General features: G+C 25.5%; 6 protein-coding genes across 9 annotated transcripts in view; 5 read left to right on the forward strand and 1 right to left on the reverse strand.

Moving 5' to 3' along the window:
* Positions 1 to 248: 248 nt before the first annotated feature.
* Positions 249 to 4,211, forward strand: LOC129608388 (integrin beta-nu). Its single transcript, XM_055519872.1, has 8 exons — positions 249 to 504; positions 571 to 644; positions 1,318 to 1,531; positions 1,698 to 2,451; positions 2,512 to 2,707; positions 2,789 to 2,961; positions 3,055 to 3,611; positions 3,730 to 4,211. The coding sequence occupies exons 1-8, from the start codon at positions 429 to 431 to the stop codon at positions 4,095 to 4,097; spliced, it is 2,412 nt and encodes an 803-aa protein (XP_055375847.1). The 5' UTR covers positions 249 to 428; the 3' UTR covers positions 4,098 to 4,211.
* Positions 4,212 to 5,215: 1,004 nt separating this feature from the next.
* On the forward strand, positions 5,216 to 6,128 carry LOC129608471 (zinc finger protein 722-like). The gene is made up of 2 exons (XM_055519969.1): positions 5,216 to 5,668; positions 5,730 to 6,128. The coding sequence occupies exons 1-2, from the start codon at positions 5,227 to 5,229 to the stop codon at positions 6,116 to 6,118; spliced, it is 831 nt and encodes a 276-aa protein (XP_055375944.1). The 5' UTR covers positions 5,216 to 5,226; the 3' UTR covers positions 6,119 to 6,128.
* Positions 6,129 to 6,323: 195 nt separating this feature from the next.
* LOC129608470 (zinc finger protein 888-like) lies at positions 6,324 to 7,468 on the reverse strand. The gene is made up of 3 exons (XM_055519967.1): positions 7,184 to 7,468; positions 6,881 to 7,116; positions 6,324 to 6,817 (listed from the first exon to the last, which is right to left on the reverse strand). The coding sequence occupies exons 1-3, from the start codon at positions 7,462 to 7,464 to the stop codon at positions 6,441 to 6,443; spliced, it is 894 nt and encodes a 297-aa protein (XP_055375942.1). The 5' UTR covers positions 7,465 to 7,468; the 3' UTR covers positions 6,324 to 6,440.
* Positions 7,469 to 7,973: 505 nt separating this feature from the next.
* On the forward strand, positions 7,974 to 8,899 carry LOC129608530 (oocyte zinc finger protein XlCOF26-like). The gene is made up of 2 exons (XM_055520090.1): positions 7,974 to 8,328; positions 8,388 to 8,899. Exons 1-2 carry the CDS (start codon positions 7,977 to 7,979, stop codon positions 8,786 to 8,788), a joined length of 753 nt encoding a protein of 250 aa, XP_055376065.1. The 5' UTR covers positions 7,974 to 7,976; the 3' UTR covers positions 8,789 to 8,899.
* A 419-nt stretch (positions 8,900 to 9,318) lies between these two features.
* Positions 9,319 to 10,303, forward strand: LOC129608548 (uncharacterized). Of its 2 annotated transcripts, XM_055520131.1 has the most exons (4): positions 9,319 to 9,403; positions 9,458 to 9,657; positions 9,727 to 10,146; positions 10,208 to 10,303. In XM_055520131.1, the coding sequence occupies exons 3-4, from the start codon at positions 9,826 to 9,828 to the stop codon at positions 10,259 to 10,261; spliced, it is 375 nt and encodes a 124-aa protein (XP_055376106.1). In that variant the 5' UTR covers positions 9,319 to 9,403; positions 9,458 to 9,657; positions 9,727 to 9,825; the 3' UTR covers positions 10,262 to 10,303. The 2 variants fall into 2 exon arrangements, with proteins under 2 accessions (XP_055376106.1, XP_055376105.1); XM_055520130.1 differs by having other exon boundaries at positions 9,727 to 10,290.
* A 1,717-nt stretch (positions 10,304 to 12,020) lies between these two features.
* The window catches only part of LOC129608309 (lethal(2) giant larvae protein), a 44,876-nt gene continuing 42,078 nt past the window's right edge, over positions 12,021 to 14,818 (forward strand). For all 3 annotated transcript variants that reach the window (XR_008696884.1, XM_055519745.1, XM_055519746.1), the window contains exon 1: positions 12,021 to 12,905. The gene's annotated coding sequence lies outside the window, so the exon portion shown is untranslated. The remainder of the gene's footprint in view (positions 12,906 to 14,818) is intronic.

Genomic DNA, 14,818 nt, shown 5'->3' on the forward strand with positions numbered 1-14,818 from the left:
TAAAAATTTTAATCTTATCTAAAATTCAAAATTATGATAAAACTTATATTTTTAAAATTTAAAGTAATTGTAAATTTTCTTCGATCATATAAAATTAGTTTTATGTGACTTTTCAAACCGTTTATACATTAAAATTTAATAACTAAAATGGAATAAGATTTTTTAATAAAATTATAAATTTAATTAATATTAAAATAAATGTGTTTATAGTAAAAAAGAAAAATATTAGAAATAATTAAAATAAAAAATGTTAAATTTTAAATTTTTTACACAATTAAATTAAAATTTAAATATAAAAATATTAAGAATATTTAAATTGTGGTTGTAATAAAACCACGTGCTTTTCACTCATTTCTCTCTTTAAGAGAAAATACGCAATTAATTATATCATTTCTCAATATAAGAGAATATTATTATTTTTATAAAATATGTTTATGCTGAGAAAAAATATTATGCTTAAGCTATTGTTATTAATTTTTATGGCAATTAATGTGCTCGCAAATGGTATAAATGTTAATTATAAATTTTATATTCAAAATTTCTAACCGTATAATATTAAAATTATTTTAGAGAAATGTGCATTCAAAGATAATTGTGAAGAATGTTTAGCCGAAAACTATTTATGTTCATGGTGTACTGATAAAGTAAGTTAAGTAAAAATTCTTATTTATCAATCTTATCAATTATTTTAAAAAATATTGACATTTGAAATAAAATTTTAAAAATATTACGTACGTATGAGTATGTAATCGCCGCTATGGTATTTATGTATGACCACTATACGAATTATCAAATTAATTGATTTGTATTCAATTTTGAAAAACAAGAGAGCAGAGCTCTCTTTAACCTTCAGGATTATTGTTGTTGTTTGACATACTTTTTGACAATATAAATTAAGAATCTGTATGCTTAATTTAGCAAAATTTTAAAAAAAAAAAAATTTTTTTTTATTAAAAATATAATGCAAAAAGTACGTGTGTAATGCTAATCTCTTACAATATAAATTTTTAGGACTATTAAATTGTATTAAATTTACATTCTTAAGTGACTTTCAATAGAAAATTCTAAAAGTTCTCACGGCGAATGTTCTCACGGCAAAATGCTCGTTAAAGTATGTTGATCATTTGATCCGTTGTTATAACTCTTTCCGCTTTCAAAAATCCATACATCCTCATACATTATTAATTTTTAATCTAAAAAAAAATGTATAATAAAATCTAATGAATTAATAAATGTACGAATATTTCAAGTATTTTAAAAAATCATAATTTTTTTAAATTCTTTTTTTGGTTCTTTTAAATTTTTTATAATATAAAGAATTTCAATGGTACAAGCAGATGTATGACAAAATCTGATTTATTACGAGAAAATTGTTTCGTTACAAATATAATTGAAAATCATGAAGAATTCCAGATTACAGAAGACATTCCAACACAGGATTATGTGATGATTGACTTGGAAAATGAGAAGAAGAGGAATGCCAGAGCAGTACAAGTTCGACCACAAAAATTAAAATTGAAATTGGTTAAAGGTTGTCTGTCCTATATAAAAATATGTTATTATTTAATTAATTCGCAACACAATCATCTAATATTTAATTAGAAACTGCATAATACGTACTGATCACTAGTGTTTGCCCTAATATTTTATGATTTTGTTTTATTTCACTCAACATTTTTTTTTACTCTTGATATTAGGAAAAAGCCAACAGTTTAAAATGACATATAGATTAGCTCGAAATTATCCGCTCGATTTATATTTTTTGATGGATTCGACTTGGAGTATGAAAGATGATAAAGAAACTTTAATTAAACTCGGTAGTGAATTGGCAGAGACGTTGACATCACTAACAAAAAACTATCGTTTAGGATTTGGAAGTTTTGCTGATAAACCTGGAATGCCCATTAATCCATCAGAAAAATTTAAAACAAATCCATGTTCTTATGAAGGTGCAACATGTGGACCAACATATGACTTTAAACATGATTTAGCTTTGACTACAGATATTGAATCATTTATTAATTCTGTTAAAGATAGTAAAATAACAGGAAATTTAGAAAATATGGAAGGACAATTAGATGCTTTAATGCAAGTTATCGTTTGTACTGAAAGTATTGGTTGGAGTAATGATGCACGCAAAATTGTAATTTTAGCTACAGACGGTTATATGCATTTTGCTGGAGACGGTATACTTTTGGGAGTTACACAAAGAAATGATAAAAAATGTCATTTGAATAAAGATGGCCTTTATACAGGGGATTTAACTTATGATTATCCTTCAATTGAAGAAATCTATAGAGAATTATTAAGAAGAAAAGTCAATGTTATATTTGCCGTTGAAAAGGCAGTTTCATCTCATTATATGAGTATGGGAAAATTAATGCATGACATTAGCGCTGTTGAAATTTTGAGCTCAAATTCTTCAAATATTTTGGAGTTGGTTCGAAACGCGTAATTTTTTTTGTGTTCCTTGAAAAGAAAATTAATATAAAAATTAGTATTAATTTTTAGATATCAAACACTCATTAATAAAGTTCAATTTGAAGATACAAGTCCGGATATAATTTCTGTTAAATATTTTACAGATTGTGGAGGGAAAAATCATTCTCTTCAAGAACAAAATTATTGTAATAACATAAAATTGGGAGATGAGATAGATTTTTTAATTAATATAACTTTAGATGAATATCCTAAGGACAATAATTGGGTAAAGAAAAATAGCTTAAAAATAATTGTGATTTAAATTTTACAATTTACATTTTTATAAATATGTATTTATATTTTTAAGAATTACCTTATTAAAATCGGTGATTCGGGTCTGTCAGAGGACATTGAAATACAAGTTGAAGTACAAAAACCCTGTCCATGTGAAGAGCAACCAATAAAAGATGATAGCGGCCGATTACCTTGTAATAATCACGGTCATTTAAAATGCGGAATGTGCATCTGCGATGAAAACTGGCAAGTACACACACAATTTCTCTTATTGCACCGCAATGCAACACATATATAGTTAAATATTTTTCAATAATTTTTGTTAACAACATATAACAGGCTAGGAACTTATTGTTCATGTGACTCTGAAAATTATACAACCAATCAAGCTCTAGAAAATTTATGCCGTTATAAATATCCCAGTGGTGAATTAGGATCAATTTGTTCCAATCATGGTGAATGTGATTGTGGAAAATGCCAATGCAGTTTTTTTTATGAAGGAAAATATTGTGAATGCCTCAAATGCCCTAATTGCAATGATGAAATTGAAGAATGTCAATGTGGAGAATGTGTTTGTAAGTATGGTTGGATGAATGGACGATGTTGTGTTAAAGCAAAAAATGGTTGCATAAATCCTGTTGACAGAAGTACTTGTTCAAATAATGGTGAATGTGATACCTGCACAGATAAGTGCTCCTGTAAAGATAATTATTTGGGTAAATATTGTGAATATAATGTGAACGGTTCTGCAAAAGAAGGATTTTGTGAAAAATATGAACCATGTGCAAAAATTTTGATATATGATAACCAAGGAATAGAGCACGTTGATGATAAAGATTCAATATGTAGGGATGAAAAAGGTCCCTATACTTACAAAATAGAAACGGAATCAATTGGTACAGTTAATTTTAAATTTACTTATATTTTTTAAATAAATTTACGGTTTTAATTGAATTCATTTAATTACCAAATACCTAAAATAATCAAAATTAAATAATATATTGAAATTTTTAGATGCTAATGTTAAATGCCTACTTCGGCTTAATTATGAAGATGGTGAATATCAGTGTGACCATTACTTTGAATATAAAATAGATGAGAATGAAATCAGCCATTTAAAGATTGAGCAAAACGATTGTACGCCAATTAATTATGCAATATTGGGCATTATAACCCTAATAATAACCCTAATTGTTGGAATATTGAGTTTATTAATGTACAAGCTATGTTTAGTTTTACAAGATCGCAAAGAATGTGACAAATTTAATAAGGAAGCTTTAGAAATGCAAGAAAAAATTAAAGAAGGGAAAATGGAAGAAACGAACCCATTATATAAAAATCCAGTGACACATTATTCAATACCAAAACTAGATGAAAATTGAATCATGTATTTATGTACATACATACATATATGCAAATTGGTTTATTAAGTTAATTTTAAAGCTCAACTATAACTGTTATAATTTATATAACGATTTTACAAATTTTAAAATAAAGTTCTACATCTAATTGAAAACAATTCAAAAATAAATAAAAAGTATTTTTAATCATTTTAAGATTGAAGCTGTAATTAATAAAAAATGCCAATTTAAAAATTAATTTTTAACAAAAGTTCATCTGTCGTACTATCATAATTATGTACATCTGTATGTTTGTTGTATTACATTTTCATTTTTTCAATTAAACCACCTCTGACAGAAATGCAGATAATTTGGTTGTGTCAAGAATCAAACTTAAACTTTGTAAAAATTTATATATTGGATGCATACTTACATATAACTACAGTTTCGATTCAAGTGCAACATACCTGATATTTGCATATTTATGAAATGAAAAAATGGTTAAATTTTTGTATAAAAAAATATCTTTATAAACATTGCGAGGTTGTTCTTCCAATTATCTCAACAAGTGTCCACCAGATTACTGCCATTAATTTATCTAAGTAGAGTAATTTCTCATTTTTTTAAACCATTCACTTATTTTGATACTTGGATAAAACTGAACACAAAAAAAGTTAAGTAAATTTTTTTTCGACCCAACAAAATCTGATTTAAAAAATCAAAGTAGTTTACACACCATATTTTTATCAAATCAAACAAAATCAATGAAAAATATTTGATGTGTAAACGCTACCTATACAAAGTTTTCAAACCTCAAAAATTTAAGCTTTTGTAAAGCTGTTAAGATTTTCAAAATCTCGAATGACGTTAGTATTAGTTGTATGTTTTCGCGTACTTATTAATATAATATAAAACTTACCTTTGACAATATGTTCTTTATTGAAATTTAATGATTAATTTAAATTTCAGGCCCGAGGAAATATCTGAGGAAATTTTGAAATTGAAAATTCGTATGAGCGTAATTCACAGAAACTTCAATAACCAAATCTGTTATTTGATATATTGTTAAAACATGTAACGGCAATACATGCCGGTTTTAAAAGAGCACAGCTGATTTATATCTGTCAGAGACCTGTTTAATTCAGCAGAAACAATAAGTTCAAGCTTAAAAATGAATGGGGATGATATTGATGACTTTTTGTGCATTTTATTATTGTTAAAATTGAAAAAATGTATCAAAAGCAAAAATGAAGTTTTAACTAAAATCAAAAATATTCTCTTACTTGAACAAAAATGTGAAAAAAGCATAATCCAAAGATATCAGAACAATACAAAATCAAACAGAATATCCAATTGCAAATATGAAGATGATTGCATGAATTTCGAAAATTTTAGCGATGAAAGCGAGTTTGATAATTTAAATTTGACAAAAGGTGTAAATGTTTACAATAAGAGTGATTTGATGCCATGTGAAGTAAAAGCACCATTGCGACAGCCAATTAACGAATCTGATACAAATTCGACTACCAGAAACAGAAAAAACGAAATGTGTGAGTTATGTGGAAAAATAGTCCGCAGATCAAATTTTGAATTTCATATGAATTCCCATTTCAGTAAGTTTCGTTTAATACTAGTTTAAAGAATTAAAATCTTAAAAACTGCTCTTAATTTTAGACAGAAAACCTTTTAAATGTGATGTCAATAATTGTAAAATGTCCTGTTCTTCACCTTCTGCGCTTTTCAGTCATAAGAAGTTGCACTCGGCTATCAAAGAATTTTCGTGTGACTTATGTTCTGCAAAATTTAATCTGAAGGGATGTCTTCTAAAACACAAAACGACACATTTAGAACCTCGGCTCAAGTGTGATATGTGTGATAGTATGTTCAAGAGTAAATTCCGACTAAATTTTCATATTAAAAATATCCATGGAGAATTTGAAAATATTGAATGCACAATACCATCATGTGGAAGAAACTTTAAAAATTCACATTATCTTAGAAAACATCTGCGAAAGTTTCACAACATTAAAGTGAGATCACGTGTTTCAAAATTCAATATGTAGTATATTGAAATGAAATATTGTGTTTTATGCTACTAAAATCATCGATCATAGCTATAACGTTTTTTTTAGGATATTGGAAGTATAGCACAACACAATTTTAAAAAAACTTTATGTTTTTTTATCTTCTTTTTAGAGAAAATTTACAACTTTTTCAAACAATCGAATAAAATAGAAAAGCAATTAGAAGTTTCAACATTATCCAATACGAAGAAAACTAGTTTTAAAACAACCAATGTTATTGCCTATTTAACTTTTTAATCAAAAAATAGAAAAACAATTTTTCTGTGCACCTAGGTACCTAGGTATTATATTAATAAAAATATTATTTCGCTATTCTTTGAGAAGTAAATTCTTGTTTATGAGTTACCATTAAATGATTTCGTAAACTACTCTGATTGAAGTACGGTCTATCGCAAATGTTACACACGAACTTTTTAATACGCAAATGTATTTTTTCCATGTGCATTTTAAGAGAACTCTTTGTATGAAATTTTTTGCCACATTTTTGACATTCAATAGTTGGGTCAAAATGTAGCAAACGATGTTTTTTCAAAGAACTGGGCATATAAAATGTGCGATCACAAAATTCACATTTAAAGCATTTTTCTTTTACATGAAATTTTTGGTGTTGTTTAAGCATTTGGGCGGAAGTAAATGCTCTTCTACAATTATCTATCATACATTTATAAGGAAAATGATCTAAAATATATACATTTATTTAAATTACATTTGAAATGTTTATAAGAAGGTTAAAATACTTACTATTATGCATATTTAAATGAAACCTAAAGTTTTTCTCGTTAAATGATTTTCCACATATATCGCATATTACTCGTCTATAAGTTATTTTGCTAGTTAGTTCTCTTATTTCTTTTAACTCTGTATTGTCTCGATGTATTAAAGTTTTATTTATTGCTTTAGTATGTTTGTCAAAACTATATGTTATAATGCATTCAGAATTTTTATTTTTAATATTACAACTACTTGAACTGGAGTAGCTATAATTAAAATTTTTAGATATGAGGTTATTAATATAATTTGGCTATTTCTACTCTAAATAATTACCTTTCATTTGCAAAGTCGTTTTCAGAACTTTCGGATTCATTGCCCACTTTATTATGATAATCCACTAAACCAATATTATCAACAGCATTTTCATAACTATTTTTGGTTTTGTTCAGTGATTCGAAATTTTTCTTTTTTCTTCGATTTCTTTGGCGTTTTAAAATTGCTAATAACATTAATTTTTTTAACAACGATATGCTTTCATTTTTATTCATTTCTTTCGTCCTTATTTTATTCTTATCTGCTTGTAAAAATATCAAAGAATGAAATGAATTTAGCATTCAAGTAGGTATGTATTTATTGTTTGGAATATTTTCAAACAAAAAAAAAACAAAACAAATAAATTCAGAGCTGTCAATCTGACTTAATTTAGTTTATTTTGCACCAAACTTTTACAGCCTATTCGTGTATCTCGTTTTCAGCTCATTTTTTGTTTACTTTTAAATCAGGATTCTTCGTTTTTCTAAGGAATTTTTATCTTTCCAACAAAATTACACTTTTCTTTCATTTTCAAAGCAGGCAATTAAAAGCATTGTTTTCCCTGTTAAAACTGTGTCAGGCTTTGTAAAAATCTTTTTGATACCACAAAGTCTGTTAGAAAATTAGAAGATATTATTTTTAGGTTGAGATGATTAAATTCGTACTTACACCATCTCATCAACTTTGTTGGTAGATAAATAAATGTAAACCTAGCCTTTTGTATCAAAAGTAGATGTCATCTATCTAGAAAACAATTTGTTGTCAAAAAATATTGTTTTTATTTTTCTTTATTCGAAAACAAAAAGGTTTTTAAATGGAATTCGCCGAAGACTTTTTAAATATTTTATATCTTTTAAAACTTGAACAATTAGTTAAAAGAAGGAATTTAATTAGGTCTGCGTTAAAAAGTGAATTAATTAGAAAAAGTGAAAGTTTAGAAAATATTGAATCGAGTGAAATTGAGAGAAATAATAAGAGGAAAGCAATATTCAAGAAAAGTGATTTATTGCCAAGTAATACGCAAAGTTATATTAATCAATCTATTGCAAATAATGGAAATGTTAAATTTATACAACCTAATTCAAGGAATAAAAGCGAGATGTGTGACCTTTGCGGAGTTATAATTCGGCGATCTAATATGGAATTTCATATGAATACTCATTTCAGTAAAATGAAATTTATTACTTTACGTCGCTATTTTATTCACTTAAAATTTTACTTTCAGATCGAAAACCATTCATTTGTGACTTCAAGAATTGTAAACAATCTTTTTCAGCTCCTTCAACCCTCTTTCGTCATAGAAAACTTCATACAAATATTAAAAAATTTTCATGTGACATATGTTTTGCTAAATTCCATTTCAATGGAAATCTCCAAAAGCATAAAATAACGCATTTGGAACCAAAATTTGAGTGTACAATTTGCGGCCATATGTTTAAAAGTTCAATTCGTCTTAGATATCATACGAACACTCATAAGGAGTCTGAAAATATATGTTGTACAATTCCATCATGTAATAGAAAATTTAAAAACTCATACTCTGTCAGAGAGCATTTAAGAAGATTTCATAATATAAGAGTAAAAGAAAGAGTGACACGAGCAAACATAGGTCAAGAAAAACCATAAACTAAAATATGTTTTAATTTTAACATTTTATTAAAATAAACTAAATGTGTTTATATTAAAAAAAAATTTATATAAAAATATTTTATAATTTTCTAAAATTTAAAAATAAGAGTGACACGAAAGTTTGTAGAATTTTGTTTTTTTTAGAATGTAGTGGCACCAAGAATTTTGAGACCCTACTAAAACCATATTGATACCGTACTAAACTTTTTATAAGTCATTTTTAGGAGGCATTAAATTTTTTTTAAAATGAATACCTAAACAATTTCAACAATCAAGCTTTAAATATTAATTGTACTTTTTGATTTTCATCTTGAACTTGAAAATTTGATCTATATACACTTCTACAAATACTTCAAGTACTTTTATAAAAGTACATATGTATTCAATCCGTTTGAAATTTGAACGACATAAACTGCATTCAAACATAAATCAAAGAAACTTCAAAATAAAAAAAACGATATAAAAAAACGGTATAACTTTGATGAGTTAGTTAATCGTATTAACCACTTATATTTCAAATATCAAATGCAATTAATATAAAGTTAAGTAAAGTGATAGTAAAGTACAAAAATGGATGATATTTCTAATCTAATACAATTTGAGAGTTTCGAAGTAAGTTAAATAATTTATAAATCTTTTAAATTTTAATTTTAATGTTTGGTTTAGGTCGTAGATTTACCGGTACCAAAACAATACAAATATCCTATTCATTTATATTATGGATATTTAAAAAATATTAAGACGACCGAAATTCATAAAAACAAAGTGTGCTGCAAGATGTGTTTCGAAATTAAACAAATAAAAACATATCGCTCTATGAATCATACCACTTATGAACACATAGAAAAAATTCATAAAATTAAAATGTAAGTAAAAGACTTGTTAGTTTGTAAGATTTAATTTTATTTGTTATTTTTATAAATTTCTATTTTTAGCCGAAATAAAGAGCAACCGATGGAAAAAAAAGAGCTCATTCGTTATCTCCAAATGTTTCGGAAATATGGAATAGGCCTTCATCGATTGCCTCAACTCTAATGAATTATGAAAAAGAGATCGAAAAAAATGGTACAACATCGGAAATAGACGAAATTTTAGGCGAAGGTGTAGTTGCTCCTGATAGTTGTATAACATCAACATCAAGTGCAATATCACCAGCACTAGTACCACAATGGAATGATAATACTGATGTGGATATTGTACCTAATGTTGATGCTATACAACCATTGGGAGCAAAACAAATTAATGAAGAAAATGTACATGAAAAAAATAATGCCGCAAATGGAGCTGCTCTTCGCCAACGGCTAGTTGAAAACGGACGCGCTTTTGGTACTATAATTGGGCGTTGGTTAGGCGAGGTATCGTTATTTTCTTTATATTGTTATAATGTTTCTACATATATATTTTTTTTTGTTTTAGCTACCTAAAAACGACCAACAACAATCAAGAATTTTTCAAAAATTCAAAAAGTAATAATGGACGAAATAGAACTTTAAAGAACTAATAAGAGAAAATAGAGCTAATAAGAGAATTTAATGTTTTTTTTTGCAAAATAAATTATATTGAAAAAGAAAATAAAAAAACTATAAAAAGCTATTTTTTTGAATAGTTCTTTATATTCATCTCCCTTTCCACACCACCCCAGGGGTAGGAGATTTGGCGCGTTTTTTTTAAAGTGGTTTCCTCTATAGGTCTATTCCACTTTGGAAATCTAAAAAAATTAAACATTTACTTGTTTATAGAAAAAATAATAAAAATAAAAACAATAATAAAAAAGGTTATTTTTCCATAAAAGAATAATATGCAGCTGCTTTTAAGAATTTTAATTTATCTAATTCTGATCTCTCAGTTGTAATATAATTTGAAACAAGTGCTTTCAATTTATTTTGTACTTTTAGAAATTTTTTATATGTTGCAGGTTTTCTTGACTTTAGAATTTTTTCATATTGCAGTTGCATTTCGGAATATATAAGTTTTAAAAATAGCGGTAAGGTAGAATGAGATACCTAACTTATAAGCCACACTTATAACTGTTGGACATTAAAAATTTAAATGGGTCAAGAAACAGTTTATGATATGATAAATTACCTAAGAGTTATGCAGTATAGAGAGAAAGAGTACGCGATAGATGTGTACCTGTTTTTTCATAACGTATTTTTAGAAACGGGAGTAATTTATTTTTTCGAATGTAAGGTATAGAAAAAAATATTAAAAATTTTAAAGGTGGGAGTTTTTTTTGTAACTATAATAATGGGTAAATATTTTTTTGAAGTGTTTGTATAATAAGTAATCATTTTTATTTTACTATTGAGCTTCACATATATACCACAAGGATCGCATTAAGTAAAATTGTATGACATTTTCGTTATCGTACAAATATATGACAAAGTATGAAAGGAATGTTTGGTTTTGAGATTTGATAATTTTGTCATTTATGTTTACGTTTGATTTGCGTTTGATAGTAATTGAAAGCGTTTTTTGGTACACCTATTCAAGTATTTGTAGAAGTGTATATAGATTAAAGAAAGTACTAAAACAGTGCAAAAATATTTTTATTGGTATTATTTTTTCCCAGGAGAAAGACTTCAATACCACTATCAATTTTCGAATCTGCAAATTGATTGCAACTGCAAATATCGAAATGAAATTAAATTTTTTTCTTTTGTTTTACACAATTTCTAAGTTTTGATTTACAATCTCATAGTTTAACACATTTCATTTCATAAATCATACATTTAGTTTATCAAAAGAGCTTGTCAACATTTTTTCACAAAGTATAAAATTATTTTATAAGATGTAAAAATGTAGGGAATTTATGCACTTACTAATTTTTTTCAAACCTCGTTTTTCTTGTAAATCAAACACGTATTTTTTTTCACCCAAAATTATTTAATTTTTTGACTATGTCATTTTTGACTATGACTTTTGAAATTGTCATCAAGTTATTTTTTAAAACTGCCCTGGAGGCTTGTTAATTTTTAATAAATTTAATTTATTTCTTAATATTTCTCTCGAAAAGAAACCTTAATTTATTTAAAAATGGAGATCCAAATTATCTTTGAAAATCTAACACAATAAGAAAAAAAGTGCAGTAGATTTTCTAAAACAATGTTACCATCACTAAAATATTTTGTTTTGCAAATTGTCATTTTACTATTGTCAATGTCAGAAAAGAATGAAAGAAATCATATCAAAGAAACGAAAGAAGAAAATGGGATTGTCATTTTAAGTTTTTGTTTGCAAGGGTTTTTGTGTTATCTCGGTTGTTGCGTTGCGGATAAATAATTTTTATTTTTTTCTTAAAATATTTTATTTGTAATAAATTTAAATTAGCTGAAGTTTTTTTTTATTGAATAAAAAAAAATTAACTTTTTATAAAAATATTTGTTCGAAAATAAAAAAAAACATTTTATAACCTAAACGGATTTTAAATATACATACGTACATACATATATTATATACATAATATATTTATAAAATTCTTAAGTATATAGCATACTATAAAAATTCTTATTTTAAAAAGTGATTAAATAAAAAAAAAAACGAGAAAAAAAACATTGCTTTGGTTTTGAAATTTCAAATTCCAGCACAGAAATTTTATATGAATATTTCAAGTGGTTTCTTTTTTTTAACAAAATTCTAGATGCGGGACAAGTTTTGTTAGTGTTAATAAATTGCACATAAAACAAAAACGACGCTACATTAATCATACTGCACAATTTTAAGCATTGGAATTTAATCCTATTTTTGTTTTCATTATGTGTTTAAACTACATAGGTTAGGTATATGCACCTACTTATTGAAGTTGAATAGCTTTAGTGATTTAAGAAAAATTTTCAAAATAAAATTTCTATTGATAAAAAAAAAATATAAACTATTGAATTTACTGAATTGAAAAAAAATCCAGTTTCGATAAAAAAAAAAACTTTTCATTGCAAACAATGAGAAAATTTATTTAAAATAAAAATTTGAGACATCCATCACCAACTTAGTATTTATGTGTAAAAAAAACAAAAGAAAATAAAAATTGTGCAGATATTTAATATTTTTAATGAACTAAGAATTTCTGGAAATAATTGGATAACGCAGATTGAGGAAAGAATTAATACTGTATGAGGTAAATGAGTACAATATTTTCATTTAGAATTATTAAAATTTCATGCTAATTTTATATTATTTTAATTTATTGTATCTCCTATATCAAATTATATCAATTATTCTTGGATATGATCTGCTATTAACATTACCCATTTAAATTTCTTTTATGAATTTTCTTTCTAATACAACCTGTTGAACTAAAATTATTTATTTTTAGAAATAATAATTTTGTGTACTTATGTATTTAAAAACAAATTTGCAAAATGAAGCAAACAACCAATGAGATTATATTTCTAAAGTTGTAATACCTTCATTATAATTTTGCCAAAAATCGTACAAGTTATTAAAATACATTTTGTATTTAAGCTATTAAATAGTACGTAGAACGTAGGTGCCGATCTTACTGATAATTATGTAACAATTATTATTACGAGTATATAAACTATAGAACTAGTTGTTTTATCGAATTTGGAACTAAAAAATTAAGTTTAAAAAATCATCATTATGTTGTATTAAAAATTAAAATCCATAATTAGGATAGGCATGAACTTTATTCCAAATTTAAAATTTTGTAAGAATAAATAAAATTAAAATATTGTAAGAATAAATAATAGAATTGTAGGTAGCTATGCGCCTAATATTTTTCGTCATTACGTGAGAAATTCCAAAATTTTTGAATCAAAAGAGTTTTTTTCGTATTTAACGTACTAGTATATGTGTTATATGAGATTTTGTTAATACCGTGATTATAGTTTTTACTTCATACGTGATTTTTCATAAAGATAATTTAAAAGGTATTTTTACCTACCTAGCTATATAAATCAATGTTTATCCATCACTTTTCCAAAGTACATAAGAGTATGTACATAATAATTTTCAGAAAAGAAAATTCTCATAATAAAGCAACAGGGAACTTTTAAAATTGCAAAATTTAATTTTTGGCGTTTTTGGAAAAAATAGTAAAAACGCTTACTTAATTCAAGCTCTGCATTTAATGTGGTCGCATAACCATAAGTACCTAGTTGTTTTTAAATCGAAATGCTTAAATAAATAATATCGAAATTTACCTCCTTATCACATCTTCTTGTGTTTATAATGTAAGCGACTATGTTGAATCCAAACGACTTCTTTTATTCAAGATCTTTTGTCTTGGTATAACTTTTATAATATGATTGTATAAACGACAATTACTTTGCTTTCCTATATGTTATATAGTTTTTCATATAAATGTTGTTTATTATCTTTACATTTTTTTGTTCTTTATAAGTATTTAACTCTTTTTACTAATAAAGATTTCGCTAAATTTCGTCACGACTACGATCACGACCATATATTTTAATTTAGAAACAAAAAAAAAGTGAATACAATAATAACGTGTATAGGTAGGTAGGTAGTTACATTACTTGTATACTTACTTATAATTATGCCGTGAAGCTATTTTTAAACTCTAAAAAAAGCAGGAAAATCTATGAAAAGCAACAATTATAGAATTTTTATATTTTTGCCTTTTCGTCTAAGTATATATGATAAATTCAATCTTACTACGATTACATTATTTATTTCAGTTCTCTCTATCGTATATAGTATAAGTGCTTACCGGCAAAAAATTATTAAATAAGTAAGTTGCTTTGCAAAAACTATAAGCCATAATAAAAAATAATATAACTAATAACGATAATAAAAATAGAAATTGTAATAAAACTGATTTAAAAAGTTTAATAAAAAATTGAAAGAAAATAAATAAGAAAAAAATAATAAAAAACACCTTTCACGTTTTATTTTTTATTTTTTACTGAAATGGAAAAGAAGCATTGAACTTAACTTTGTGTGCGTGTAAAAATTTGTATAAAATTTTTTTTAATATATTTTTTTGCCTTTTCTCTCTTTAAAATAGCTTAAGAAAAGAAGTATTTCGTAGAGTACATTATTAGT

Source organism: Condylostylus longicornis, unplaced genomic scaffold (assembly GCF_029603195.1).
Source record: "Condylostylus longicornis isolate FDR11 unplaced genomic scaffold, ASM2960319v2 ptg000031l, whole genome shotgun sequence".
Classification (NCBI taxonomy): Eukaryota; Metazoa; Arthropoda; class Insecta; order Diptera; family Dolichopodidae; genus Condylostylus; species Condylostylus longicornis.